Source organism: Acipenser ruthenus, chromosome 1 (assembly GCF_902713425.1).
Source record: "Acipenser ruthenus chromosome 1, fAciRut3.2 maternal haplotype, whole genome shotgun sequence".
Lineage (NCBI taxonomy): Eukaryota > Metazoa > Chordata > Actinopteri > Acipenseriformes > Acipenseridae > Acipenser > Acipenser ruthenus.
The window spans coordinates 1047977-1074875 of record NC_081189.1 but is presented as its reverse complement, the minus strand read 5'-3'; the positions used below and the strand labels follow the sequence as shown (position 1 = coordinate 1074875).

The following is a 26899-nucleotide window of genomic DNA, read 5'->3' as shown; positions in this document are numbered from 1 at the left end:
CAGCGTGTAATCTCTCGCGAGAGTTCTCAGAAGAGGACGCGGTTGGGTTGGGTTGGGTGAAGGCGCGCGGGTGATTGTGGGACAGCACAGCGTCGTGAGAGAGGCTGCAGGAGCTGCTGCTGCACGGAGAGGAAACATGGTGAGCGCAGCGACATTCAAGAGAGATGCAAACTTAAACCAACAAAAAAAACAGAGAACAGCTTCCAAAACAGGGGGGCGAGCTATTGTGCAAGTCATTAGTACACCAGATATAAAATGCGTGCCAGCGTGGACGAGTGTTAAAAAGCGTTTCGTGGTATATTTAGCAAAGCCATGCATCGTTAAAAAGAAACTAATCTTATTTACCTGCAGCGCAGTTGTTTTTGCGTGGCTGTGTTTTAAATGTTGGACTGTTTTGAAAACCTTTCATGAGATCGATTACCGCCTGCTGCTGAGTGGCTAGGCCGCATAAATAAGACTCGAAAGTTTCCTCTACCTGAAATAAAACCTTTGCAAGTGCTTAAGGAGTTGTTTCGCCAGCGCTGAATGTCAATCCGTAAATGTTAAATAGTTACGTACGTGGGGAAAAATGATGGTGTAAATGTAACTGCTCTTCTGTAATCCTGGGTCCTTTGCTGGCTGTGAATAAATCCACGTGTTGATTTTCACAGTGCTGTGCTTGAGTGGGGGAGGGGGCTCGGCGCTCTGATTTTACACATGCTGTGAAACTCGTTGATTTCTCTTCAGTGCCACTCATTTAAAGAAGCTGTGCTGTGTTTTTATTTCGTTGGTTTGCGTTTTGGGGGATTTGTTTTCGTTGTCTGCGGTCCTCGTGGATTGAACATTACCACGTGGTAGGCTTCTCGTGTTCCGTGCCACGTGTGGACACGGGCGCGCGGTGTATTTCGCATTCCATTATGCTAGAAATGTGGGGAATATCTTGCTCGCTGTTGCCTTGAAAAATATTTTAACGTTATATTCAATATGACGAAAACTGGTACTTTGTTACGGAGCCCGTGGTGTTTTAATTAATGAATAATACATTGGTATGATTTTATTGTGGTCGGAGATTTATATAGTTAATAAGTTGAATAGTTAAATCCACACGTGTTTTGTAAAGTGTTTACTGTCACACGTGCGCTTGCTAATACCATGCTGTTGGACTCGGATCGTGCAAGCTGCACTGGGATCTGTGCGCACGGAAATGATGTCACTCACAGCGACACATCTCTACTTCGCTGCATCTTTTTTGAACCCTTTCCACTTACAGAACTGTATAATGATCGTAGTCCTCCAGGTCGCCCTGCATCTCGAGTTATCGGTAACATCAATAGTATACAACAACTCGAAGTGTGATGTGAAATGTAATGGAAGCACATTGCATGTGCTGAAAATGTTTACCTAACAAATCATATTTAATCTTCCACTAGGTGTTCTGTTGAAGGTTAATTGATGGTGGTTTGGAAACGCAGTGCTAGCGTGAGGCTTGTAAGCCTGGATTTGGTGTGTGTTAATGTGAGCCTGCCCCCTCTTGCCTCCCCAGGTGCTGTTACACGTCCTGTTCGAGCATGCCGCTGGATACGCTCTCTTTGTAGTTAAGGAAGCTGAGGAGATTGGCATGCTGCTGCCTCAGGTAAGACTCTGCTCAGTTTCTATAGGACACATTTAATATGTACTTGTGGGATAGAGTTGGTAATAATACCATTTAAATATGAAATCCTTTGTTAGCCCTACTTTTAAGAGCAGTGTTTTGATCCATTCCCAGATTTTATTATGCTTTAAAAAAAGAGGTGCCCAAGCTTGTTACCTATGCACTGTGGCCAGTCAAGCTCGTAGTAAAACCTGGAATGGGGGAATCTGCTAAGCAATAAGAGTCGTATTTAAATCCCTGAAGAAGCTGGCCCAAAAGCCCATCACCAATTCAGCTACACAGTAAGAGCAAGCTTTGTCCAGAGTACCATAACTTAACACTAGAACCCCCAGATTTTCATACTACGTAGAACCACCATGTGGGTCATTTTGACCCATGCATTTTTAAACTGCTTCATTATGAAAATTATTATTATTATTATTATTTATTTCTTAGCAGACGCCCTTATCCAGGGCGACTTACAAGTGTTACAAGATATCACATTATTTTTTACATACAATTACCCATTTATACAGTTGGGTTTTTATTGGAGCAATCTAGGTAAAGTACCTTGCTCAAGGGTACAGCAGCAGTGTCCCCCACTAGGGATTGAACCCACAACCCTCCGGTCAAGAGTCCAGAGCCCTAACCACTACTCCACTTGAGTTGTATACTATCGGATACAACTCAAGTTTTATTCATGAACATCATATCTAATATTTGCATCGCAGAAACTCTATTTAAATGGAAAATTAAACATAAAAGGCTTTATTTTCAAAATGAGCGCACATACAGCATAACTACAAAACAGTGAAAGAAATATAATATTTCAAAAGAAATGGGTTTGCACACATATGTGTGCAGGTGTAAACTGATATATGTACACGCAAAACTGAAATCACTGTTTCTGATACTACATAAAAAGAAAATATAACACTACTTCCAGTATGACGGCTGCATTGTACTATGTGGAGGAGCGTACGCGTCTGCCAGCTGACTGCCTGCATCCAGGAGCTGTGTTGTAAACACAGATGCAGTTCCATTGAACGCGATTGTGTAAACTGGGACAGACAAACCTGTAAAACCGAAATATCTTTTTCTAAATATTAAAAAAAAGAATATATAATATATGTTTCATATTGGGCAATTGTATCAATCCACAGTCATAGGGGCTTGTCTTGTGTGCTGCATTTACAAAAAAAATTGAATCTTGCATTACATAAAAAATAAAAAAATATATAATTATAATGCATGGGTCAAATTGACCCACGCGGTAGTTCTAGGTGGAACTGTTTAAGTATCATTTTTGCGATTCTGGGTATTAAACGCTGTTATGATATTTAATTCATATATTTAGGAAAAGTCAAATGGACATACACATACGACTTATAATGGAAGAGTAATTTAACATTTTAAATCCCAAATGGGTCAAATTGACCCACATGGCGGTACTAGTGTTAAGGAGAATTTGTGTATGTGTATGACATGCACCATGCAGACCTCAATATAAAGAGTTCTGCATGGTGCATGTCATACACATGGGTTTAACAAGGCTTGAACTGCTTTGAGGGGCTGAACAGGTATTTTAGGCATAAACCCTAGCTGAAACTAACTGGGTAGTTGGCTGTTAACTCTGTTTTGAATGCAGTTCATGGATAAGGCACTCTGGTCTCGTTCCTGAGGGTTACTGGGAGTCTTGTACAGGAACAGGAGACAGAGCTAACCTCTGATGGAGGGTGAAGCGATGGAAACCATGGTTGGACTGGTGCATCTTGAGTCTGTAGGGTGCGATTTGTACTTGGTTGCATTGCCCGTAACCATTAAAAACCTGCTTTGTGTTTGTGTTTTCTCTGTCCAGGTGGAGGAGAGTGTTTTGAATGTTGGCAAATTCAACAACATCGTGCAGTTGGTGGCTTTCTCACCGTTCAAATCCGCCCAGGCAGCCCTGGATAACATCAATGCCATCTCTGAAGGTGAGCGAGAGCCTGTGGTGGTAGACTTGAACATGGAAGTGCCACGAGGCAGTAAGACTTCATACCAGCGATTTGTCACAGGAATGTCTTCATTCCATAGCGTGCTTTGCTCTTGGCTTATGACAGAGTACCCATGTGCACATCCATAATGTAGATGTCTAGATGTAAAACTGGTTTTAAAGATCCTGGTTAGCACCAATATTGGTCTGCCTTGCATAACATTAGGCTGTCCAGGATCCGTGCTAATCGGGGGTCTGTGAAAACAGCCTTAGTGCTTGGTATTTAAAAAAAAAAAAAAAAAAAAAAATACAAAATGGATAGTACAACATTTAGAAAATTCTATTTGAATACATTAAATCTCTGGGGTCAGGTGATGCCGGGTTCTAAAGAGAAACTTTGCTCAAATGTAGTGATGTTTTCAATAATCTGTCAATCCTCTGACAAAATGATGTCTACATATGTTAAACTGAACATTTGGGCAATTTGTGCACCAGCACATTCCAGTTTGCTGTATGCTGATCTTGAACTGGGATATCTAGACCCTGACTGACTGACCTCTCACTTCTTCTTTCGCAGGTGTTTTCCATGCAGACTTGAAACTGCTGCTGGAGACCAGCCTGCCCCCTTCTGGTAAGAAGCGGAAGGTGGTTCTGGGTGTGGCTGACAGCAGGATCGGTGCGGCGGCGCAGGAGGAGCTGGGGGTGACCTGTCAGACCGGGGGGGTTGTGGCGGAGATACTCAGAGGTGAGGGGAAGGGGGCGGGACGAGGAAGAGACTAGAATTATGGTGCATTTCTGCCTGCTTCATTGACATGTAGTTTCATGTTTAAGCAGGTTCTTTTATAAGGGAAGTTTTGTCCAGAGTTGGTTACAATAGGATTAACACCTGACCCTGATTTAATCCTTTATCTTGGACTTCCTTGCCTAAGTAAATAATAGGTAGTCCAAGCTTATTGCTAATACATGGTTGGAAATAAGACTCCTATTGCATAGCAGTTTCACCCATTCAAGGTTTTACTACGAGCATGACTAACCAGTGTATTGGTAACAAGGTTAGGGTTGTGTTATTAAACTCGCAGTAAAACCAGGAATGGATCAAACTGCTATGCAATGGGAATCTTATTTCCATCCCTGTAATAAGGTTTTGTGAAACCAGCTGTAAAAATGACAGGAAATGGTTAAGTGACTGGAACCAGGCTAAACATCTGAGGCTCTTCCATCGCTGGCCTGTCCTGTAAATAGTTCCTGATAACCCTGCCCATGTGTCATGATGTTTCAATAATCTGTCAATCCACTGATTAAAACAGTGATGTCATCATTTGTCAAACTGAACATTTGGGCAGTCGACCAGGAAGGGGGCTGCTGCTAGGGCTGGACAGCAGCGTGTCGCAGCTGTGCCGTGCATCAGGCTGTTCATGCACAGCTAATAAATGAAGGGTTTGAACCTGTTTTGTGTAAAGCGGTGTTTCCCACTTACTGTAGTGCACAATGTAAGTAAAAATGCAGCTATTGATTTGAGTATTTAGTCCTGTTTCTATCTCTTGCGTTTTATTATGTTTTACATTTATTTTCCCATCAAGTATTCAGTTGCAGTGGTTTAGACCTATATATTAAAAAATATATATATATATATATATAAAAATAAAATTGTGATGCAATATGCATGATCCTGGTAAAGCAGTGGTGTTTTGGTTACATAGTAAAATACCACGCTGTTTTTAGTATTTCTTTCAGTAGTGAATGCTTTTCTGTCTCCCACACGCTGCCTCATGCTCGGCTTGCTCTCCCAGGTATCCGCCTGCACTTCCACGCCCTGGTCAAGGGGCTCACGGCTCAGTCTGCCTCCAAGGCTCAGCTGGGTTTGGGTCACAGCTACTCTCGCGCCAAAGTGAAGTTCAACGTCAACCGAAACGACAACATGATCATCCAGTCCATCGCCCTGCTGGACCAGCTGGACAAAGACATCAACACCTTTGCCATGCGAGTCAGGTCAGCACGGGTGGGGGGGTGCAGTCAGTCGCTCGCCGCTGTTCAAGGGTCAGCACCTGTAGTGCCATGGCTCGAATCCAGAATGGACAAGCAGTCAGGATGGGGCCCCTGTTTGAGTTGTGCGATGTCACCATCTCGTATGTAAAAGAGGCTTGTGAAATAAACCTGGGCCAGGGAAGCTGGTTTAATGAGGAGACTGCTACAGTGATCTTGTCATCAGCCCTGTAATCACAATGCCTGTTAACTACCTGTATATTAGCCTGCCTGTTGAAGTGGTTAATAGTTTATATATTCATGTCCTTTTTTTAATATAAAATTGATTTTTTTTAATGTAAAGATGGATAGATTTGTTTTTCAAATCAGTTTCTAGTGGCTATATAGGTTTGCATTGTTCCAATCAAGTTTAAAATAATTACTACCAATTGTCTGAAGTTTTCCCCACACAGAAATGTAATTTTAAACATGTAACTTAGTTGGATCGGGGAGACTTATTGTGATCACCAAGGCTTTGGTATCTAACTAGTGTGTTGTATGTATCCCCCCCTCCCAGTGCTTACCACAGGCAGTGCCATTCCAGCGCTGACTGTATAAAAAAAGGAGGCATAGTAACTCCCCTTCACACCCACTAGGGTAGGACTCTTCCTCTCCTCGGGGTGCTGAGGGGGAGACAGGCTTGTCTGGATGAGGTTTATCAGGACTTCTCTGATCCCTGAAACCACAGCTTTGACCACTAAGCCAGTGCTGCTCTTCCTTCTGTGTTGGGACCTCTGGCTTCACTGTCCTAACAAGCACAGGAATGGAAGTAAGACTCCTATTGCATTAGCAAGAACACATGCTTTATCAGCCCCAGTGTGTCCCAGGAATGGATTAAACTGCTGTGCAACAGGAGTCTGCTTTCCATCCCTGAAGTGTCCTGCATGGTTTTTATTTATGTTTGTATTTTGTAATGGTTTAGAGAGTGGTACGGATACCACTTCCCGGAGCTGATCAAGATCGCCAGTGAAAACTACACGTACTGCCGCTTGGCGAAGTTAATTGGGAACCGCAAGGAGCTGTCGGAGGAGAGCCTGGAAGGGCTAGAGGAGGTGGTCATGGACAGCGCCAAGGCCCAGTCCATTCTGGAGGCATCACGCAGCTCCATGGGTCAGTACTGCCCTCGAGTACTCCTCAGCCAGGGCTAGAAACCCACGCTCTCCCTCCACCCAGTCTGGGGTTTCAATCAAACCTCAGTGAAGTAGATTTTAATGATCAGGAGGCGGGTTAGTGCAATCCGACCTCTGTTTAATCATGTTTACAGCCCAATAGCTGCATTAGATTTGACTGACTCTGCAAACCATTTTTTGATGTACTTAAATGAAGAGAGTTCTGCAACCTAGGACTGGGTGCAGGGCACGCGTTTCAAACTGTTCCTTGCTTCGTAGGCTAACATTGTGGCTTTCTGCCTTCAACTGTGCAGTTAATGGGTCCCTTGAGGAGATGTTGCTCATTCCAGTCTTTTTGTTTTTTGTGTTACAAACCAGGGGGATACAAATGATGCATTACCAAAATCTGTCAATCCACTGATTCACCATGAATGAGTCTATCGTTACTGATGTGACCCCTGTAGTTGATGTACGGAAAGTTCTGCCTAGTCTCTTAAGATCCTGTTTGTAACCAGGCTGTGTGCGTGCGCTTTCCCCACCCCACAGGCATGGATATCTCCCCCATTGACCTGATCAATATCGAGAGCTTCTCCACCCGGGTCATCTCTCTGGCAGAGTATCGGAAGGAGCTGCAGGAGTATCTTCGCTCCAAGATGAGCCAGGTGGCCCCCAACTTGGCCGCCCTCATCGGGGAAGTGGTACGTCATCGTTGTTACTGTCTAGGACAGGGCTCTTCCACTCCCATACTCTGTTCCAACCCTGTTTTTAAATAGTTTAGAACCAATTTGAAACCTCCATCCAAATGCTCAACTAGTTCCTTGTATCATTTTACCTGTTAAACCTGGCATGGAATGGCCCTCCAGGACAGTGATTGGACACCTCGGTCTAGTATAAAACAGCTGAGAAATGTCGCAGAGTAAACTAGCTAGCTCAGGCTCCCTGACACATGCATTTCGCAATTCCTGACGTGTTTTGTTTTTTTTTCTTTGAGAGGTTCCAGAGTGCTGTTCTATGTACACTTCTCAAGCTTTGTTCATGTAACATGCAGTGAATGCCTTGGAGTAAATAATATTAGTACATGCTGATCTGTTTGTCTAACTGGCTCCTGTTCAAGTATTAATAACCTGATTGCGAACCAAAGCAAGGGAAGGGACGAGGGACACAAGTGATGCATTACCAAAAAAAAAACCAATCTGTCAATCCTCTGATTCACCATGACTGACAGTCTCTCGGTACTGATGTGATCCCTCTGTGAAACAGAACTGTTCCATTGCAAGCTTGCCTACCGTGGCGATTTACCAAGCTGGACAAATTGATAGGAAGTTGCATTAACAAAACTGTTTTTTTCACAACTTGAAGCGCCTGTGAGCTGTCGTGAAGCACAGGTTGCATGCGCTGTGTTTGTTTTGTGTGTGTCTTGGTGCTCACGCTCGCTCTGTTTCCCGACAGGTTGGCGCTCGGCTCATCTCCCACGCAGGCAGCCTGACTAACCTGGCGAAGTACCCGGCGTCGACGGTGCAGATCCTGGGTGCAGAGAAGGCCCTGTTCAGGTACTGCTGCAGGGTGGCTGTGGTGATGGCAGCTTGCTGGGTGCCCCAGGAAGTGACACGCTGCTGCCGTGGCTACCTCTGTGTGCCACGGTGGTGCGGGAGTGATCTATCCCCTCGGCCCCAGATTCTGAGCAGCCGCTGCCAGCACAGAGTAACGCAGGGTGTGTGTGAGGGACGGGATCACTGCAGGGTAGGAGGCCAGCTGAATTGCACTTCATTACAACTGTGAATCTGGCTTACCTTGTTTCTACACAAGGGCAGTAGTGGACTTGTTTGAAATGAAATTTGATTTGCTGTGCTGCACCCCCCCAACCCCCATCCACTTAAATATCCACTCCTGATTCAATTTTTAAAGTTAACTTATTAGCCATAAAATCTACTGTTTTTTACACCATTTGTAGCTCAAACTGTAATTCACTTACTTGAATTGTAGCAGACAGTAATATAGAGAATGTAGGTTCAACATGGATCCCCCTCCTCCCTTAAACTTCCTGTGCTGTAGCATTAGGACATGTTAGTTAATATCTAGACTGAAGTGTCGTTTCAAGCAGTGCCCTCCTGGATTTGGGGAGCTCTGTGTGTTGAATAGGGAAGCTGCTGCTCATGTGAAGCTCTTGTTCCGGCCCTGTTTGTTTTCAGAGCCCTGAAGACAAAGGGAAATACCCCCAAGTACGGCCTGATCTTCCATTCCACGTTCATAGGCCGAGCCGCGGCCAAGAACAAAGGCCGCATCTCTCGGTACCTGGCCAACAAGTGCTCCATCGCCTCCAGGATAGACTGCTTCTCGGGTGAGTCACATTGGATCCTGTCTGGGTGTATGCGGGACGTCTCACTGTAGCTGGAAGGTGCAGGCTTTAGCAATGATGCTCTTATTTTTCGTCAACAGTATTTCACCTATTGGTGAATGTTGATAAACTTTTAACTGAGCAAAGCCTGCATGAACAAGTCTGAATAGTTAGTTATTTGTTTGAATTTCTTCGGGATGTGGGTGGGTTTTATTTCCTCTTCCTTGCAGCAGGTTTTACAGACTGATCAGCGCTCCTCTTAGGCTGCCTTTCTAAGGGTAATATTAGGTAGCCCAGGATTGGTTACCAGGTGTAAGTTTCCAATGCCCAAAGGCAGGTCTTTATTTGGGTTCCAGATATCTGGTTTAAAACCTGCAAGATAATATTGTGTTAACTGTTCAGTTCCCACTGGTGCCTGAGAAAAGCTGCTGCTGCTGCTTTAGAAATCAGATAAATGCTTTATGGGTATGTGAAGAATTAAAGGCAAGCTGTATCTGATTGCACTAACCGGCGTGTGCGTGTTTCAGAGGTGCCGACGTGCGTGTACGGGGATAAGCTGCGTGACCAGGTGGAGGAGCGGCTGTCCTTCTACGAGACCGGAGAGGCGCCCCGCAAGAACATTGATGTGATGAAGGAGGCAGTGGTGGAGGTAAGTCCTGGACCCTGGCTCTGGAGAGGCCGCCCTTGCTGTGGATGATGCAACTCTCTTCCCTGACTGAACACATGGAGGTTCCAAACTGATTTAATGAGGCTGACACAGCTGAGCTTCCTCTGGAATAGGGGAAGTGGAGGTGGGGGAAAGAGCATAGGCTTTTAATGTTCAAATATTTCATTTTGAATTTGCTGATTCATTGTCTGTTTACAACCTCAGTATGGCAGTACAAATGTCAACGCCCTGTATAAAAAGTTTGCTTCCAAATGTTTTAAAAGCCAATTGGAAGTTTATTTGCCATTTAACAAAGGCAATTGCAGCTATCAGCACCCCTGTAAAAGTAATCTCTCTGAACCCTGCAACCCAATATTCTACTGTACTCTTCTGTGTAGTAGAATGTGTGTTTTCAGATGTCCTTGCACTGGAGTTATTTATGTGAATGAATACAAACGTGGCTTTGTGACTCAATCATTTCAAGCAGCATTAAAAGCACCTGGGTTAGCCCTTTATTAATGAGGGGGGGTGCTTTCTTATATTCACAAGCTTATATTAACTTTCAGCTTCGTTCATTACACTTTGTAAATGCAGACTGACTTGTGGCACTTTCTGTGGCGAACTGCATTTAACCCTAAACCCATAGACTTCTTGGAAGGCTCTGTAATGTTGCCAGTGTTGTGTTACCTCATGGCGATGGCCTGGTTGTGTTTCAGGCGATGGAGGTGGCTACCGAGATCAAGCGGAAGCTGGAAAAGAAGGAGAAAAAGAGGAGGAAGAAAGAGAAGAGAAAGCAGGAGGCTCTGGCCACTGGTGAGGGCGAGGAGGACCAGGAGCCGGAACTCAAGAAAGCCAAGAGCAATGGACAGGTGCGTGAGCCCCAGTACTACCCTGGGGGAGAGCAGGGTTCGAGAAGGTCCCAATTTAATTGCCTTTTTAGATGTGGAAATGTAGGCCTGTTGTGTTTCCAAAAATCTCGCTCCTATTTTCTCTTCTCCTTCTGGAAATGATGCAACATCTAGCACCTGACAGTCTATGGAGGGTAAACTACTGATTTAATGAGTCTGATCCTGCAGGAGAATTGAGAACTCGAAATAGACTAAACTGTAACCACCAGGCACCTCTGACTTGCCCTGGTGCTGTGTGTCATGTCTTTTTAAAGATGGCATTGATCACCTGCTGTAGCTTTTTGCGAGCTGAAAGATTCTTTTTATTGGATTTCATTTTCTTTTAAACTTTTGATTATCGAGCCCATTAGCGAAGTCAGATTCCTTAGACATCAAACTGTAGGAAAGGCTAAAAGCCATTGGGGACCAGGTACTTTCTAGCATATGCGTGGTCTAAAGGCCGCTACTTTGTAGTGGTTGTGGAGCATGAAGCAGTAATCTCTGTGGGAGCCCAGCACTCTCGGGTACAGCTCTGCAGAGGCTTGCAAGGGTTCAGCTGCCCTCTATGGAAATGGAACTCTGTCTCTGCAACTTGGAGACCATGGATCTGTCGCATTTCAAAACTAGTCTTAAACCCTTTTGTATGAAACTTTTTTGTAGGTGCCCACTGTTCTTTTTTGGTCTTTGTGGAGATGCTTGTCTCAAGGTGTGATCTCTGAATTCTTTCTAATGCCATTGCACTGTTTTTGAAACGTGTCTGCTGTGTTGTCAGGAGAGTGGAGCGATCGAGGGGAAGAAGAAAAAGAAGAAGCACGAGCAGGTGGAAGAGGAGTCTGCAGAGAACGGAGTGGAGGAGACAACGACCCCCCTGCCAAAGAAAAAGAAAAAGCGTCCGAGTGAAGCTGCAGTACTGGAGGAGGAGGTGCCTGCTGTGCCGGACACTCCACAGACAGAGAAGAAGAAAAAGAGGAAAGCCAGAGCAGCAGCAGAGGAGGATTGATAAACTCCCTGACATTGCACCAGTTTGGTTCTTATGGTTACTGTACAGTTTTTTGGCTTATTTTTATTAATGGTAGATTAATTCCTGTTATACCTCCCTTGTGGTCTTGCTTTTTAGGAAAACGGATTAGAGTTGCAAAGGTGTGAGCAACCATCCTGCTTCCTTCTATACTTTTAAGAATCCTTGCTGCAGAAATATATAATGGCTCACTTGGAACTGAGCTTGTAATTAGCAGTGCGCAGACTTGGAAGACTGTGTATAGCAAGCACTTTCGTGTGAGCTTGTGCCTTTTTAATTTGTCTTTATGGTTTGTTTTTTTTAATAAAAAGCAAGATTTGAGGGCAAACAGGTTATTTTGTTTTTACCTGAGCAGTTGCATGCTGTGCAAACAGTACTGTCATAAAACTGAATTAAGCACACCGTGCTTTATAATGGTTGTATTGTCAAATGTGACGTCCATGGATTTTTTTTTATTTTTTTTTTATAGCTTAAGCTAATACAAAACTAGAAAGATGTGTGGTCTTTGCAACCTTGTAATCCAGTATATAAATCCTGTATTAAACCTTCCACCTGGAAACTGGTGATTTGCCTTGCACTTTGATGGCTGTTCCTTTGTTTCGCAGTGTAAGCCGGTTCATTTGTCTCAGTATGGGGGGTGTTGGCTGCTGTCCTAGTTGGAGTGTATAGCAGTACAGTGACATGCACCGCTAGCAGGTAGCATTGTAAAATCAAAGTGCTTCAAGCAGAACAGCACAAACGGTGCACACTTAAGGGGTAGTTTATTTTGACCAGCTTAGGTTTTTAAATAAATTTAAATGCATGCAACATTTATATTAGTGACCAGATGTTCTGTCTTGTAAGTTCCTTGTGTTTTTAAGGCTGTCCATCAGTGCAGTGAATTCTGTAAATAAAGTTTCTCAAGTGATTGCTATGTACATTGATTTAAAAATGAAGGCTTACAATATTTATTTTTTTTGCATGGTTCTGGTGCATTATAAAGTTGTGTCAGAAGCTCCTTTTTGTTTTTAATCTAACATTTAGTTTCTCATTTGGTTTACTCAAACAGAGTTGCAATCATGTTTTTGGTCCCATGCTCAAGGCTGATACAAGGTCGCTTGTAGTATACCTCAGACGGCTTTAATATCTAGCCGATGCAGAGTGCTACTTTTCTAATGTTTGCACAGTACGATACAGTAAGTGATGCCTGCAAGTACCCATGACACGAAGGTACCTGGAATAGAGAAAGTAAACACAAGACAGCAAGTGAGGATGACAAATCCAAGCCATGCTCTGCTGCTGTTCTGCATCTTTACTGACCGCTGCTGTTGAAATGCACATGCTGTTCTGCACACATGAGCTTCAACAGCATTCCATGTGAGCAGTGATTTCAATATTACTGTTTCTGTATTCTATAGCTTCTTCTGGGTCAGTACCAAAACTTAGCAAGATATATCTGGTTGACAAGCCACAGCACATGCAGATGCAACATCTAGTACATTTAACCTTTTTATTACAGTGGAACTCCATTTATCTGCATGCTGGGGGGGGGGGGGGGCATGTCTGCGGATATGTGAAGTTCACAGATAAATGAGGTCACTGCGTGTGACTAGAATGCACAAGTAAAATACAGAAACTAGTAATGTAAACCACGGTAGTGTTTACTAAAGATGTATGCAATACAATATGTTTTAAAATGTATTTGATAGTGTTACTCCTAGTAAAATCATTTCAAATGGGATACATTTCTGTTTCGCTAGCCTTTTCTGTTACCAAATAAAACTACAAAGCTACAAGATCATAAAACGTTTTATTCCTATTAACTGAGTCATGCATGTCTAGCAGCTAGAAATATCTCAAGGTGTTCGTGCTAATTTATTTCACACATTCATATTAAATAATCTGTGTATTTATTTTTTACTTTAAAACTAAAAAAAAAACAAGCCTGCTGTCTAATTTTTATTTTTCTTACATTTTGACAAAATATGTACCAAAAGAAGTGGTTTTTTTGTAACAGCTTTTTTAAACAATTCACTGCTGCAAGTCGTTCTGAACCTTGACAAAGTCCATCATAGTCTTTTGCAGGGGTGCTGGAACTAGGGGTGTTGGGGGTACAGCATGTGGCTTAGCATGGCTTTCATCATATACAGGGGTTGCAGTTTTGTTCAATGGCTTTCAGCACCCCTCTCTTTAAAAAATGGTTCCAGTGCCTCTGGTCTTTTGTTTCAGTGAGTCAAAATATGTTTGCTGTGCTTGAAGTAACTGCCTCAGGAGAACTAATTTTACCGAATCTGCGTCTTACGGCTGTTCATACCAAGACATGAATCCTCCTAGCTGCAGCGCTGCTGTGTTAACGTCCGCTCCACAGGTTTTAGACTGACGCTTGCGTCTGTGTGTGCGCACTGTGGGCATGAAGTCTACATTGGCAAAAATGTACTTTATTTCAGAGATGCAACTTGTCAGGGAGCCATGGATGAATGAGCTTCTACTATGTTTTAATAATCATTTCATTGACTAACTTTTTCTATATATGCAATGTCTGAGAACTGTCGGGAGAGTTGGCATCTGTTCTTTGTTAAGTGAGAAGTTGCTGAGTGCCTGCCAAGTCAAGATCGGCCAAGACATAATCAGGGTCTGTGTTTGCGATAAGGGGAGGACGTCTCTCGTCCTGTCTGGGGAATGTGTGGGTTGTGGCAAGTAGAGGCTGAGGGGTTTGGAGAATATATCTATTGTGGTATACTGGAGACTCAGGACAACTGGAAAAAGGGAGGCGAGGAGCTGACATTGCCAACTGTCTAGATCTAGCAGCTAAGTATTAACCTTTTACCTGTTACTGTGTATTAGGGCTAGTTCATATTGTAGCAATCTGTGTAATTGTGTTTCCTGCTCTGTAGTCCCACTGCCACTGCCACTGTGTTTACCTGTCTGTGTTATTCAACCTGCTTGTTTGTGGTCTGTGTCTCCCGTGATTGGTCCTGTCTGTGTAAATGAGCCTGCTTGTTTTGTGTTCTGTGTTCTGTGTTTAATCGGACCGATTAAACTTCCACCAAGACCCTAAAGTAGTTCTTTAGTTCATTGTACAGGACTAGTTCAACTTGGAGTGGACTGTCCCTCCATAGCCGATTGGAGTAGATATGCCGTATTTGAAGCTATCATTTAGGAAAACTTAAAATCCACAGCCGTGTCGTTTTTAATGCTATTTCAAAAGCACACTTAAACACCTCCTGGGCTGAGCGAAACCCATTTCCGACAACCGCGTTGCAGGAGAGACATTATTTCACTTTTTTGCCAATAGATGAACAAGTACAATTGTAATGACTAATAAAATGAATGAATTAATGAACACATACATACACAAATAAAATAAATAAAAGGGGGAGGGGGTTAAAAATGAGATAACCCAAACATTTGTTTAGAAAATTGTATTTGTTTGGTATTGGGACAAAATGGGAATGGCTAGTTATTTGTTTCTCCCCAGGACATTAAAATAAAATTTTCCGTCAAAAGACTTCTGGTCGTGTCATTGTGACAGGGAGAAAATGAATCTGAGCTGCAAATCTCCCTCCTGACCTGAGAGGGCGCTAGGCAAGGCTAGAGGTATACCCAACAGGAGATGCACCGGTTCAAAAGGTCACCGTAGGGGCGGAAGTTAGACCAGAAGTCAGCCATCTTTCTGTGGGGCAAATCTGTGGAGAACCCGGATTTCTTTACTGTGATCAGCTGTGTTGTTTGCAGCGTTTGCACTGGAGGCTGTGACACGCTGATCACAGGGAGGAGTCTGGTAGTATTTAAGGAACACAGTTTTGCTGAATCTCTCTCTTGTCCTTTGGGAGGTTGGTGCGTAACAGGCTGGAAGCTGTTCTCTTATCCCATGTACACAGATGGCAGCAGGAGCCCTTGGAGCTGGAACTGAAATACAGACAACCACTGCAGCTGGAACCAAGAGGCACGTCACCCAACCCTGACCCGCACGTCACCCAACCTGACCTCACCACCCCGACCCGCACGTCACCCAACCCTACCGCACCTCCCCACCCCGACCCGCACGTCACCCAACCCTACCTCACCACCCCGACCCGCCCGTCACCCAATCCTCTCATCTCACCACCCCGACCCGCCCGTCACCCAACCCTACCTCACCACCCGACCCGCCCGTCACCCAACCCTACCTCACCACCCCGACCCGTCCGTCACCCAACCCTACCTCACCACCCCGACCCGCACGTCACCCAACCCTACCTCACCACCCCGACCCGCCCATCACCCAACCCTACCTCACCACCCGTCACCCAATCCTCTCACCTCACCACCCCGACCCGCCCGTCACCCAACCTCACCACCCGACCCGCCCGTCACCCAACCCCGACCCGCACGTCACCCAACCCTACCTCACCACCCCGACCCGCCCGTCACCCAATCCTCTCACCTCACCACCCCGACCCGTCCGTCACCCAACCCTACCTCACCACCCGACCCGCCCGTCACCCAACCCTACCTCCCCACTCCGACGCGCACGTCACCCAACCCTACCTCCCCACCCCGACCCGCACGTCACCCAACCCTACCTCCCCACCCCGACCCGCACGTCACCCAACCCTACCTCCCCACCCCGACCCGCACGTCACCCAACCCTACCTCCCCACCTCGACCCGGACGTCACCCAACCCTACCTCACCTCCCCACCCGTCACCCAACCCTACCTCACCACCCCGACCCGCACGTCACCCAACCCTACCTCCCCACCCCGACCCGGACGTCACCCAACCCTACCTCACCTCCCCACACGTCACCCAACCCTACCTCACCTCCCCACACGTCACCCAACCCTACCTCACCTCCCCACCCCGACCCGCACGTCACCCAACCCTACCTCACCACCCCGACCTGCATGTCACCCAACCCTACCTCCCCACCCCGACCCGGACGTCACCGAACCCTACCTCACCGACCCGGACGTCACCCAACCCTACCTCACCCGTCACCCAACCCTACCTCACCTCACCACCCCGACCCGCACGTCACCCAACCCTACCTCACCTCACCACCCCGACCCGCACGTCACCCAACCCTACCTCACCACCCCGTCACCCAACCTTACCTCACCACCCCGACCCGCACATCACCCAACCCTACCTCACCTCCCCACCCCGACCCGCCCGTCACACAACCCTACCTCACCTCACCACCCCGACCCGCCCGTCACCCAACCCTACCTCACCTCACCACCCCGACCCGCCCGTCACCCAACCTCACCTTCCCACCCCGACCCGCCCGTCACCCAACCCTACCTCCCCACCCTGACCCTCCCGTCACCCAACCCTACCTCACCACCCCGACCCGCACGTCACCCAACCCTACCTCCCCACCCCGACCCGGACGTCACCCAACCCTACCTCACCTCACCACCCCGACCTGCACGTCACCCAACCCTACCTCACCTCCCCACCCTGACCCTCCCGTCACCCAACCCTACCTCACCTCCCCACCCCGACCCGCACGTCACCCAACCCTACCTCACCACCCCGACCCGCACGTCACCCAACCCTACCTCACCTCACCACCCCGACCCGCACGTCACCCAACCCTACCTCACCTCACCACCCCGACCCGCCCGTCACCCAACCTCACCTTCCCACTCCGACCCGCCCGTCACCCAACCCTACCTCCCCACCCTGACCCTCCCGTCACCCAACCCTACCTCCCCACCCCGACCCGCACGTCACCCAACCCTACCTCCCCACCCCGACCCGGACGTCACCCAACCCTACCTCACCGACCCGGACGTCACCCAACCCTACCTCACCTCCCCACTCCGACCCGCACGTCACCCAACCCTACCTCACCTCCCCACCCTGACCCTCCCGTCACCCAACCCTACCTCACCACCCCGACCCGCACGTCACCCAACCCTACCTCACCTCCCCACCCCGACCAGCACGTCACCCAACCCTACCTCACCACCCCGACCCGCACGTCACCCAACCCTACCTCACCTCCCCACCCCGACCCGCACGTCACCCAACCCTACCTCCCCACCCCGACCCGCACGTCACCCAACCCTACCTCCCCACCCCGACCCGCACGTCACCCAACCCTACCTCCCCACCCCGACCCGGACGTCACCCAACCCTACCTCACCGACCCGGACGTCACCCAACCCTACCTCACCCGTCACCCAACCCTACCTCACCTCCCCACTCCGACCCGCACGTCACCCAACCCTACCTCACCTCCCCACCCTGACCCTCCCGTCACCCAACCCTACCTCACCACCCCGACCCGCACGTCACCCAACCCTACCTCACCTCCCCACCCCGACCCGCACGTCACCCAACCCTACCTCACCACCCCGACCCGCACGTCACCCAACCCTACCTCACCTCACCACCCCGACCTGCACGTCACCCAACCCTACCTCCCCACCCCGACCCGGACGTCACCCAACCCTACCTCACCTCACCACCCCGACCCGCCCGTCACCCAACCCTACCTCACCACCCAACCCGCACGTCACCCAACCCTACCTCACCTCACCACCCCGACCCGCCCGTCACCCAACCCTACCTCACCACCCCGACCCGCACGTCACCCAACCCTACCTCACCTCACCTCACCACCCCTACCTCACCTCACCTCACCACCCCGACCCGCCCGTCACCCAACCTCACCTTCCCACTCCGACCTGCCCGTCACCCAACCCTACCCGCCCGTCACCCAACCCTACCTTGCCTCAAATATTAAAAGGCCCTGCAGGTTAAGCGTATTTTGAGACCTTTTGTTTGTTTGGACTGCTCCTACACCACATCACCCCCCACATCCTGACAGTCATGATAAAAATAAAGTAAAAATGTAAATCAGGCCATAGTTTCGTATCTCAAAACGGTTAACAACCCAATATTCAAAATGTGAACGTGAAATAAAATGTGTTGAACAAAACAACTGAATTTTGGCATTAAAAAAAAAAAAAAAAAAAAAAGGGTCTTCAATGCAGGCACACGCGGATACTGAACTGCTCAGAACTTTATTTTGTGGGTGACAGGTTTAAAATAAAAAAAATGAAAACTTCAAAAATACAATTGCAGGGGGGAAATTAAATCTGAATTGAGGAACATTAACAAGGGAGGGGAGGAGTGGAGATGACATCCTGGGATCAAACTGGTTCTAGATTTCAGGTGACATGAGCGAGAAAAAAACAAAAACAAACACACACACACGCACGCGCACGCGCACACACACACGCACGCGCACACACACAGAGACAGACACAGACACACACACTACAAATCCTTACACAGAGTCAATTTTGATTCAAAACCAACAGCTATAACAAGTATAAAAAAATAACAGATATTTAGAGCTGTAATTCTGTGACTCCATACAGTACCTACATACCTGTGGAAACACACTGCTCACAAGCAGTGACAAAACAGAGGTCGGGACACACCTGAAACTGTTCAAGAACAGGACAAGACTCCAGTTTAAACACAAGGGATCTTCACATGCTGAAACCATGGACGAGGAGATCCAAGCTACAAAACGCTTTCAAATGGTTTGCTTCTTTAATAGTAGTAGTAGTAATAATAATAATACTAATAATAATAATAATAATAATAATACTAATAATAATAAAATTCCTCAGTTCAAGGATTTTAAGATAAAAAAAATACTCTCAATATGCAGTGTTTTTTTCTTCTTTTTTATACCCCTACAATGGAAAAGAAATCCTTCAAAATGCAGAAACCACATTTAGGCTCTACTATTACATATATAAATACATACATAAATATTTTACATACAACAGCAACAAATTAAATGAAAGCTGGGCAATAGATCACATTAAACACTGTCTTTTTCTCCCCCACGTGTGTTAAAACTCTTTGCTGACCAGTTATTATTGTTGACATTTAATTCCTCCAGTTGCTGCTGCTAGAGGTTCCATTAAAAGGGCCTGGTGGTCTCCTGACTCAGTTTCCCCAGTACGGAGAGCTGCCGTAGGTGGACTTGTTAGCCTGTGACTTCTGCTGCATGCTGTTGGGCTGGCTGCGCTGGCCAGAACCGCCCTGCAGGGGGAGACAGAGCAGACACTACAGATCAGAGTCTTGTTCACTAGCTCGCTTCCAAACATTCAGCAAAAACAGGACATCCTTTCAATTACAAAACAGATGTATGCAAATGGATGCACACAGGATTTGGGTATCCGATGTAATGAATTTGAATCTCAGTCCACTGAACTGAAAGGCAAGGGCTGGGCCACACAGACGGTTCAAAAGAAATCTTCCCATTCAACGAGAGCGCCAAATAGAGGGCTACAATCTGACAGCACTGGGTGAACTGAACATTATAAACGGTATTCATTATTTTTCTTAAATGTATAAGTTGAGCAGGCATTGCAGTGCCACCACTACCAGACGCGGACAGGCCCAGTGTGGGAGGGGAGGCGTACCTGCCCGTCTTGCTGCAGATGGTGGTGGAGCATCTGGGAGTGTGGCTGCTGGTGTGCAGGCAAGATGTGCAGGAAGGGGGCCGGCGCGTAGCCTTGAGCTGCTCCCGGGTTCAGGGGCCCGGTCCCTCCCAGTGCTGAAGGCAGGCTGAACGGAGGAGGGGTGCCAGCGTGGAACCCCTGCTTGTCAAAAGACTGGACAACAAAAGGGGCACCCCAAAAAAACAAAAACAAAGTTAACATATGAAATATGGAGGAAACCGCATAAAGGCCAACATTTTCCACCTTACTGTAATATAAAAATGATTCATATGTAACACATTATATATTGCTGAAAACAAGTTGTTTTTTTTCTTTTCTTTTTTAGGGCTTGCATAATATAGGCTGCTACTGTACTGTCACACCATAAAAGGAAGCATGTTTTTCTACAGCAACAAATCTTTTCCACAACCGTTACAATGTAATCCACTGGTTTCAAGTTCACAAGTAAATAAAAGCCAGTTGCACTAGTCTAGTCTAGATCTTCCGCAGCTGCATCTATCCTTGTGTGCCATCGGCTCACCTGTGTCTTATTGTAGACAGATCCACTGATGTCAGGTACTCCTGTGTTACTGGATGTCACTGAAACACCTGAGCAGAAAGAAAGAAATTTAAACAAGTTTTTGGAGATTCTGCACTACACTCTTGACAAACCAACACAAGTGCATGTTTTTCTTATGTTTGTATCCATGTACAAAATTGTATAAATTCAGTGACAATGACATGTCTAACACTACTGATAGGGAAAGCCCTCCCTTACCTTTGCCAGGACCAGAGCCAGCAGATTTGGCTTGTGCTTGAGATGAGCCACTGTAGCCTCCTTTGCTGTATTCTCCACCTCCTGTCCCCTGGGTTAAATCATCATAACCTACAAGAGAAACACAAAAGGCAAATTAGTAACTCCCACAAATACAAAACTCGCAACTCTCGTACTACAAGCTGCAGCTCAGAACTAAACTGTTTTCACTTTGTAAAAGCTCCTTGGGATAAGTTGTCCAGCGTCACAAGGAAAATCGGCAATTAAAATTATTATAATTTAAATCCTTCAATGAAAAAGCTGCCCACCTTCCCTTGCACAATTATATCTATATCGTTGACCCTGATACAGCCATTTGTAATTTCTCATCAGCTGGAAATTGTCACATTAAAAATGAGCTGCTAAGATTTTCATTAGCCAGTGTTTTGGTGGCAAACTGCGTGCAGGTGTGTCTTATTAAACTCATAGTAAAACCAGGAATGGATCAAACTGCTATGCAATGAGAGTCCTATTCCCATCCCCGAGCTATATTGTTTAATCAAGTATTTAACTCCTAATATCTACATCGATCTATCTGTATAGGATATAGTGTCGGGTGCTGTAAAATCCAAGCTGATTTTCCAGCCCGCTATGCCAGCCCCTCATGGGGTGGCCATCAGCATGTATCACACAGCACCTGGTGCAACATCCCTTTCATCAGGGTACCTGAGCCGTAGCCGTGCTGTCCGTAGCCACTGGCCTGCTGGAAGGGGGTGGAGGGGTTGTTGAGTCCGACTCCGTGCTGCTTGGCAGAGGCTGGGGGTACGAACATGGTGGGCCCATACTGGAAGGCGCTGGGGACCCCTGGCATCCCGGGGTAATAGGGCAGCCCTGTGTAGCTGTACCCCGGAGGCAGGGCTGGGTTCAGGAAGGCCTGCTGTGTGGTGTGGTGGGTCTGCTGAGTCTGGCTCTGCTGCTGAAGGGGCTGGGCCAGGCTTGTGGTCGGAGCAGGGGAGGCAGAGTCTCCTCGGCCAAACTTTGTCACTTCACCTGGAACACCAAAACAAACGTCAAAAAAAAAAAAGTGGCTTCATTTTTTTATTTTTTATTTACTATTACTTAACCAATTTGGCTAAACGAAGCCACAAAGCACCACTGCTGTGGAATCTCCAAAAAGGAGCTTACTTTACTGTTCATTTTCCTAACTCGTGCTTGATAGAGAAGCAACACCAAACAGATGGACCTAGGTAACTGGCTCCTAGTTACCAACTGTTATTGTTTTCTCCTATGTATTACTAAAATTATATTAGAAATATACATGATTAAAAGACAACATGAATAATCTTGGAAAAGGAGTTCAATACACACTGAAACTACTCCCCCATTTTAGGAAACACCACAGCCATCACCAGAGGTATAACCAAACTGAACCCACCTGAGTATGGGTTGTTGGCAAGGCTTCCATCTCTGCCTGGTAGTGTTGCTGTAGGGCCTGGGAATGGGATTCCATAGTAATCCTAAAAACACACACACACACACACATCAAAGTAGAGCCCTGGTGAAATGCATCCACCCAGCACACTGTCCCATAAACAAACACACACACACCAAAGTAGAGCCCTGGTGAAATGCATCCACCCAGCACACTGCCCTATAAACAAACACACACACATCAAAGTAGAGCCCTGGTGAAATGCATCCACCCAGCACACTGTCCTATAAACAAATACACACACATCAAAGTAGAGCCCTGGTGAAATGCATCCACCCAGCACACTGTCCTATAAACAAACACACACACATCAAAGTAGAGCCCTGGTGAAATGCATCCACCCAGCACACTGTCCTATAAACAAACACACACACATCAAAGTAGAGCCCTGGTGAAATGCATCCACCCAGCACACTGTCCTATAAACAAACACACACACATCAAAGTAGAGCCCTGGTGAAATGCATCCACCCAGCACACTGTCTTATAAACAAACACACACATCAAAGTAGAGCCCTGGTGAAATGCATCCACCCAGCACACTGTCCTATAAACAAACACACACATCAAAGTAGAGCCCTGGTGAAATGCATCCACCCAGCACACTGTATTGCGTTGTTTGTCTGCATATACCCGGATCAAATCTGAATTTCTTTAGGTGTGCATTGAAGAGCAGTGCGCTCAGATAACTCTAAATCCCACAAAACACCTGAATGCATCCAGAAACCCTTAGAAGTGAAAGCGTGTGTCCAGGACAGGACACTCCATTAACTCACCATGGGTAACCTGGATTGTAGCATCTGTAGGTCTTCATAGCCATAGATCTGCTTAACAGAATATAAAACAGAACAGCATGTGAATTTCAACAAGCAAGTCTACTTGGAGACCACTGTTCTATAGATAGATATAGCCATCAAATATTCACTGGTTGATTCACTATGTGTCAATACAATATTCAAGCATCTGTAAAAAGGGACACAATAACACGTTGTTAATATATAATAAAGAGTTCTCATACCGGGTAGGCTGGCAGCAGTCCTCCTGGCCCCACTATGTACTGGTTGTGCAGTAACGGGGGAACCCCCTGTGGCAGGTTTGGTGGGGCTTTTCCTGCTGAAGACAAGAGTTAAGATTTTAAAAACAATGCTACACATGCCTATGGTTAGGACTGCATCTCTCTCATGGTAGAAAAAGGGTTATTATTTCAGAGTCTGAAAACAGGTATTTCAAGGTTTCCTTTACCGGTGGAGGAGAGCAGGTGCGCGGAGCGTGTGGCGGAGGGAATGGAGACGCTGTTGCTGCTCAGCCCCAGGCTGCTGGTCATGTGGAGGGTGTTGGCTACGTTGACCATGGCGGAGGCGTTGCTGGAGGAACACGTGGACGCTGCAGAGAAGTTGCTGGAAGGCTGTAGGGAGCTTACACTGTCTACACTGGTGTACTGGGAAAAACAACAAAGATCTTAAATCCTCCTGTCCCAACTGCTGAAAGCATGACAATCACACTTTATAAAAGACCCATTGTGTGATTTACGCTTCCAAACCTGTTACTTGACTTGACCACACTGAGCTCTCCACAGGTGAGGGGCATTGGAGTTGATCGGGCTAATGTACCATTCCCAGTGAAACAAGAGAAGCAGCAGCTGCTTGAGTTTGTAATGACTGCTCCTTTCCTTCACTTGTTTCACTTTGGTGAATGTTAAAATTAGCCCGATCAACACCAATTGTCAGCACCTGATTTCTGCGAAGAGCTCAATCTGAATAATCTGTTTGTGCAGCAGTTATTTCGAGATTGTCATTTGATTCTTAATTAAAAAGTTAACAGAATACAATGTACAACCTTAAAGTACAGTACACAGCACTCCGTTTATTTCAGTGTCCGATTCACACAGCAGCAATTTCGAAAATAGTGATAGTGTATAATATAGGACATGTACAATTTACTGTCAACATGGACTAGTTGTGAAATGAGCCTAATTTGTGAATGAAATGATCATTGTACAGTGCTACCCCGTTATAACACAACATGTTATAGTGCAGAATCGGTTAGAGCATGGAAAGGCTGCTTGCACTGTCTTGTTTTTCTTCTAAAAAGTCTGTTAATGTTACAAAACAAGTGTGTATAAACATCCTTGGATTCTATTTACAGTTTACAACATTTCTTATAAAAACATGCAATTTAAATAGGAGTGGTGTAAACTATAAAGTGGAGGAACAGCAGTTTCTATTACACTGTATATATTGTAACGACCCGGGATTTATATACTGCTGCAGGACTGTTCTACGGACCCGGTTTGTTTTTGTGTGCGTTAGCAGGGAAGCGGTAAGCTTGCCTCAGCTGGGATCGGTGGGTGACGTCTGGGGAGGAGGGGACAAGCTGCTGTGTGAACGTGCTGCTGTGAGAGTGCGAGAGTGTTTGCTGTTTTTGGTGTGGCCCAGGCTAACAGGGGCCGGGAATAATCATCCCAATAAACCGTGGATTCGAGTACCTGCACATTGTGTGCGTCTCCTTCCCCCATTTTCCACGGTACGCTACAATATTAATTTGGCTTGTGCATCATTTCAGGAACAAAAAAAGGCAAAACACAAATAACGCGGTCTCCTAATTATGAACCCCGACAACTGCATTATAACGGGGTAGCTCTGTATTTTGATTTTACTTCTGTATTTAAGCCGATTTCAAGTTCATGTTAAAATATAGGGTGAACCCTGAAGGAAACTCAGTCAAAGGTTTTCAACACATTAAAGTCATGTTTAACAAAAGAAAACATGGTTGCTTACCGTGTGTGATGAGCTTGAAGACAGCACAGAGGCAGGAGAGTGGCTGTTCTGGTGGTTAGACAGCGAGCTTTTATATATGGAGAGAGAGAGAGAGAGAGCGCAAGAGAGAGAGAGAGAGAGAGAGCGCAAGAGAGAGAGAAGTTAGCAGGGAAGTTACTCCTGACTACGACCTGCAGCTTCAGTTAACCAGATGTGTGTTTCATCCCTGTTAGGTTAATACACAGTCCTAACGTGCATCTTCAGCAGCCATAAAAACACGTTACTGCCATCTACGGACAGATACCTGCCTGTACAATTAGAATTTACAAAAGTCTACACTTCTCTCCCATCTATATTTAATTAGGTGAAGGGAGAACTTGTTGCAGCCATCTGATTGTGTGGTTCTCTAAACCCCAAAGGCTGGTCTCATCCTGGGGTTGCACAAGTGGGCCTGGATGACTAAATTGGGGATATTCACACCTTGCTTTCTAGATTCTTAACAAAGCTCTCCTTTCACCCAACAGTAGGTCTGGTACCACCCCATTATACAGCTTCACCCATCAGCCACTCCATCACACTATTTTCTTTTACTGGGTGTGCTGCACCTATTATCCTATGGGGAGACAGATCAGAATGGTAAATGTCAGTTGAGAGGCAGACGTACTTGCTGAGCTGCGGCAGTGGTGCTGTGGACAGCTCGCTGTTCTGGCCCATGCTGGTCAGTGCTGTTGAGTGCTGGGGTACTGAGGTGGGCAGGAGGGCTGAGGCTGCGGGGGCGCTGCTGGACAGGGGTCCTAAGCTCGACGGAAGTGATGGAGACTCGGGCTTCGGTGTGGAGGCAGTCGATGTAGCTGGAAGTTTGCAACGGAAAGTTTTCCTTTCGTTAAATTAACAAAAAGCCATTGTGAAGATCTCTGCAGGAATGCATGTTTGTTTGTCCCTGCCCAGCCTCTCATCATCTTACATTGGTAGCTGAGCTGTGATTAAGACACCAAGCAGCACTCAGCCTCCTCCTAGTTATACCAAGGTTCCTTAACACCCCAAACCGTTCAAGTTTGGCTGATCTGTAACACCTTAATGTTTGTATCCTGAATTAGGCTGGGTGTCCTATTTCACTGTTTTCAGAATTCATTAGTAGGGGTGTAATGATCCATCATGTATTGATGAAATCAGGATACTTTCTTTACATGACACATTGTATCGTAACAGAATGTAGTTTGTATCGTGACACAAGATCAAAAGCACAACGTAGCTCACGCTAGATTACCAAGGGGTTCTTGAATGAAGTGTGTTTCACAGCTGGTATGCACACACACTTCCCATTCATTAAATGGTCCTTCATTAAAATGTATGTAAATCAGGACAATCACATACATCGTGTATACAGAACGTAATCTCAACCTGCAGATCACGATCTGGATCGCATTGTGAGATTAGTGTACTGCTAGACCCCTACTCACTGGACACAGGAGTTAAATTAGCGACTAAGGGTTATAAAAGGTCTGATTTATGTCACTTGACACGTTATGCTAGATTTAGTTACGCTTATAATACATGCAGAATAAAAATCACTCCTAAAATGACAAACCCCACTATAAAAGGGAATCTGTCACCGTCCCGTCCCCGGTTCAGAAGTATTTAACGTTCCAAGGTTTAAGGAATTAATATCTACCAAACTACTTACTGTCTAGACCTGTTGGTGTTCTTACTCCATTGAAGCCATTCTGTAGTTGGAACAAATAAATACGTGTTAGTAACCCTTTCTTTTCAGAACCATCTACATATTATTTCCAGCCATTTATACTGCATAACACTTATCTAGCTTCTAACTAAATCCCCATTATAAAAACTGCCCTAAT

The 26899-nt window shown here is 46.0% G+C and overlaps 2 protein-coding genes and 2 non-coding genes across 12 annotated transcripts in view; 3 read left to right on the top strand and 1 right to left on the bottom strand.

Annotated features, from left to right (window-relative positions):
- Nucleotides 1-12: 12 nt before the first annotated feature.
- On the top strand, nucleotides 13-12505 carry LOC131737349 (nucleolar protein 56-like). Its single transcript, XM_059025836.1, has 12 exons — nucleotides 13-139; nucleotides 1523-1612; nucleotides 3468-3582; nucleotides 4159-4326; nucleotides 5372-5570; nucleotides 6526-6713; nucleotides 7259-7410; nucleotides 8162-8262; nucleotides 8902-9050; nucleotides 9575-9696; nucleotides 10410-10562; nucleotides 11353-12505. Exons 1-12 carry the CDS (start codon nucleotides 137-139, stop codon nucleotides 11578-11580), a joined length of 1668 nt encoding a protein of 555 aa, XP_058881819.1. The 5' UTR covers nucleotides 13-136; the 3' UTR covers nucleotides 11581-12505.
- LOC117404151 (small nucleolar RNA SNORD57) lies at nucleotides 9736-9805 on the top strand. The gene has a single exon (XR_004544626.1). It is a non-coding gene; the product is annotated as a small nucleolar RNA SNORD57 (small nucleolar RNA).
- On the top strand, nucleotides 10695-10764 carry LOC117404150 (small nucleolar RNA SNORD57). Its single transcript, XR_004544625.1, has one exon. It is a non-coding gene; the product is annotated as a small nucleolar RNA SNORD57 (small nucleolar RNA).
- A 6074-nt stretch (nucleotides 12506-18579) lies between the features above and the next one.
- LOC117403994 (ubiquitin-associated protein 2) overlaps nucleotides 18580-26899 on the bottom strand; it is a 33840-nt gene continuing 25520 nt past the window's right edge. For 5 of the 9 annotated variants that reach the window (XM_034006570.3, XM_059025433.1, XM_059025485.1 and 2 more), the window contains exons 16-27: nucleotides 26725-26764; nucleotides 25705-25891; nucleotides 25062-25128; nucleotides 23527-23722; nucleotides 23303-23397; nucleotides 23061-23111; nucleotides 22228-22309; nucleotides 21519-21842; nucleotides 20817-20924; nucleotides 20580-20647; nucleotides 20021-20212; nucleotides 18580-19637 (exon numbers count right to left, since the gene is read on the bottom strand). In XM_034006570.3, the coding sequence (XP_033862461.2) occupies nucleotides 19542-19637; nucleotides 20021-20212; nucleotides 20580-20647; nucleotides 20817-20924; nucleotides 21519-21842; nucleotides 22228-22309; nucleotides 23061-23111; nucleotides 23303-23397; nucleotides 23527-23722; nucleotides 25062-25128; nucleotides 25705-25891; nucleotides 26725-26764 (1506 nt within the window). In that variant the 3' untranslated portion in view covers nucleotides 18580-19541. The remainder of the gene's footprint in view (nucleotides 19638-20020; nucleotides 20213-20579; nucleotides 20648-20816; nucleotides 20925-21518; nucleotides 21843-22227; nucleotides 22310-23060; nucleotides 23112-23302; nucleotides 23398-23526; nucleotides 23723-25061; nucleotides 25129-25704; nucleotides 25892-26724; nucleotides 26765-26899) is intronic. The other 4 variants (XM_059025571.1, XM_059025677.1, XM_059025461.1 and 1 more) reach the window with 3 other exon arrangements.

Excerpts from the sequence above, each read along its gene's own strand:
- LOC131737349 (XM_059025836.1), top strand. Across the intron at positions 6,714-7,258 it reads GGCATCACGCAGCTCCATGG|GCATGGATATCTCCCCCATT; the intron begins GTCAGTACTGCC and ends CCCACCCCACAG. Across the intron at positions 9,051-9,574 it reads CAGGATAGACTGCTTCTCGG|AGGTGCCGACGTGCGTGTAC; the intron begins GTGAGTCACATT and ends TGCGTGTTTCAG.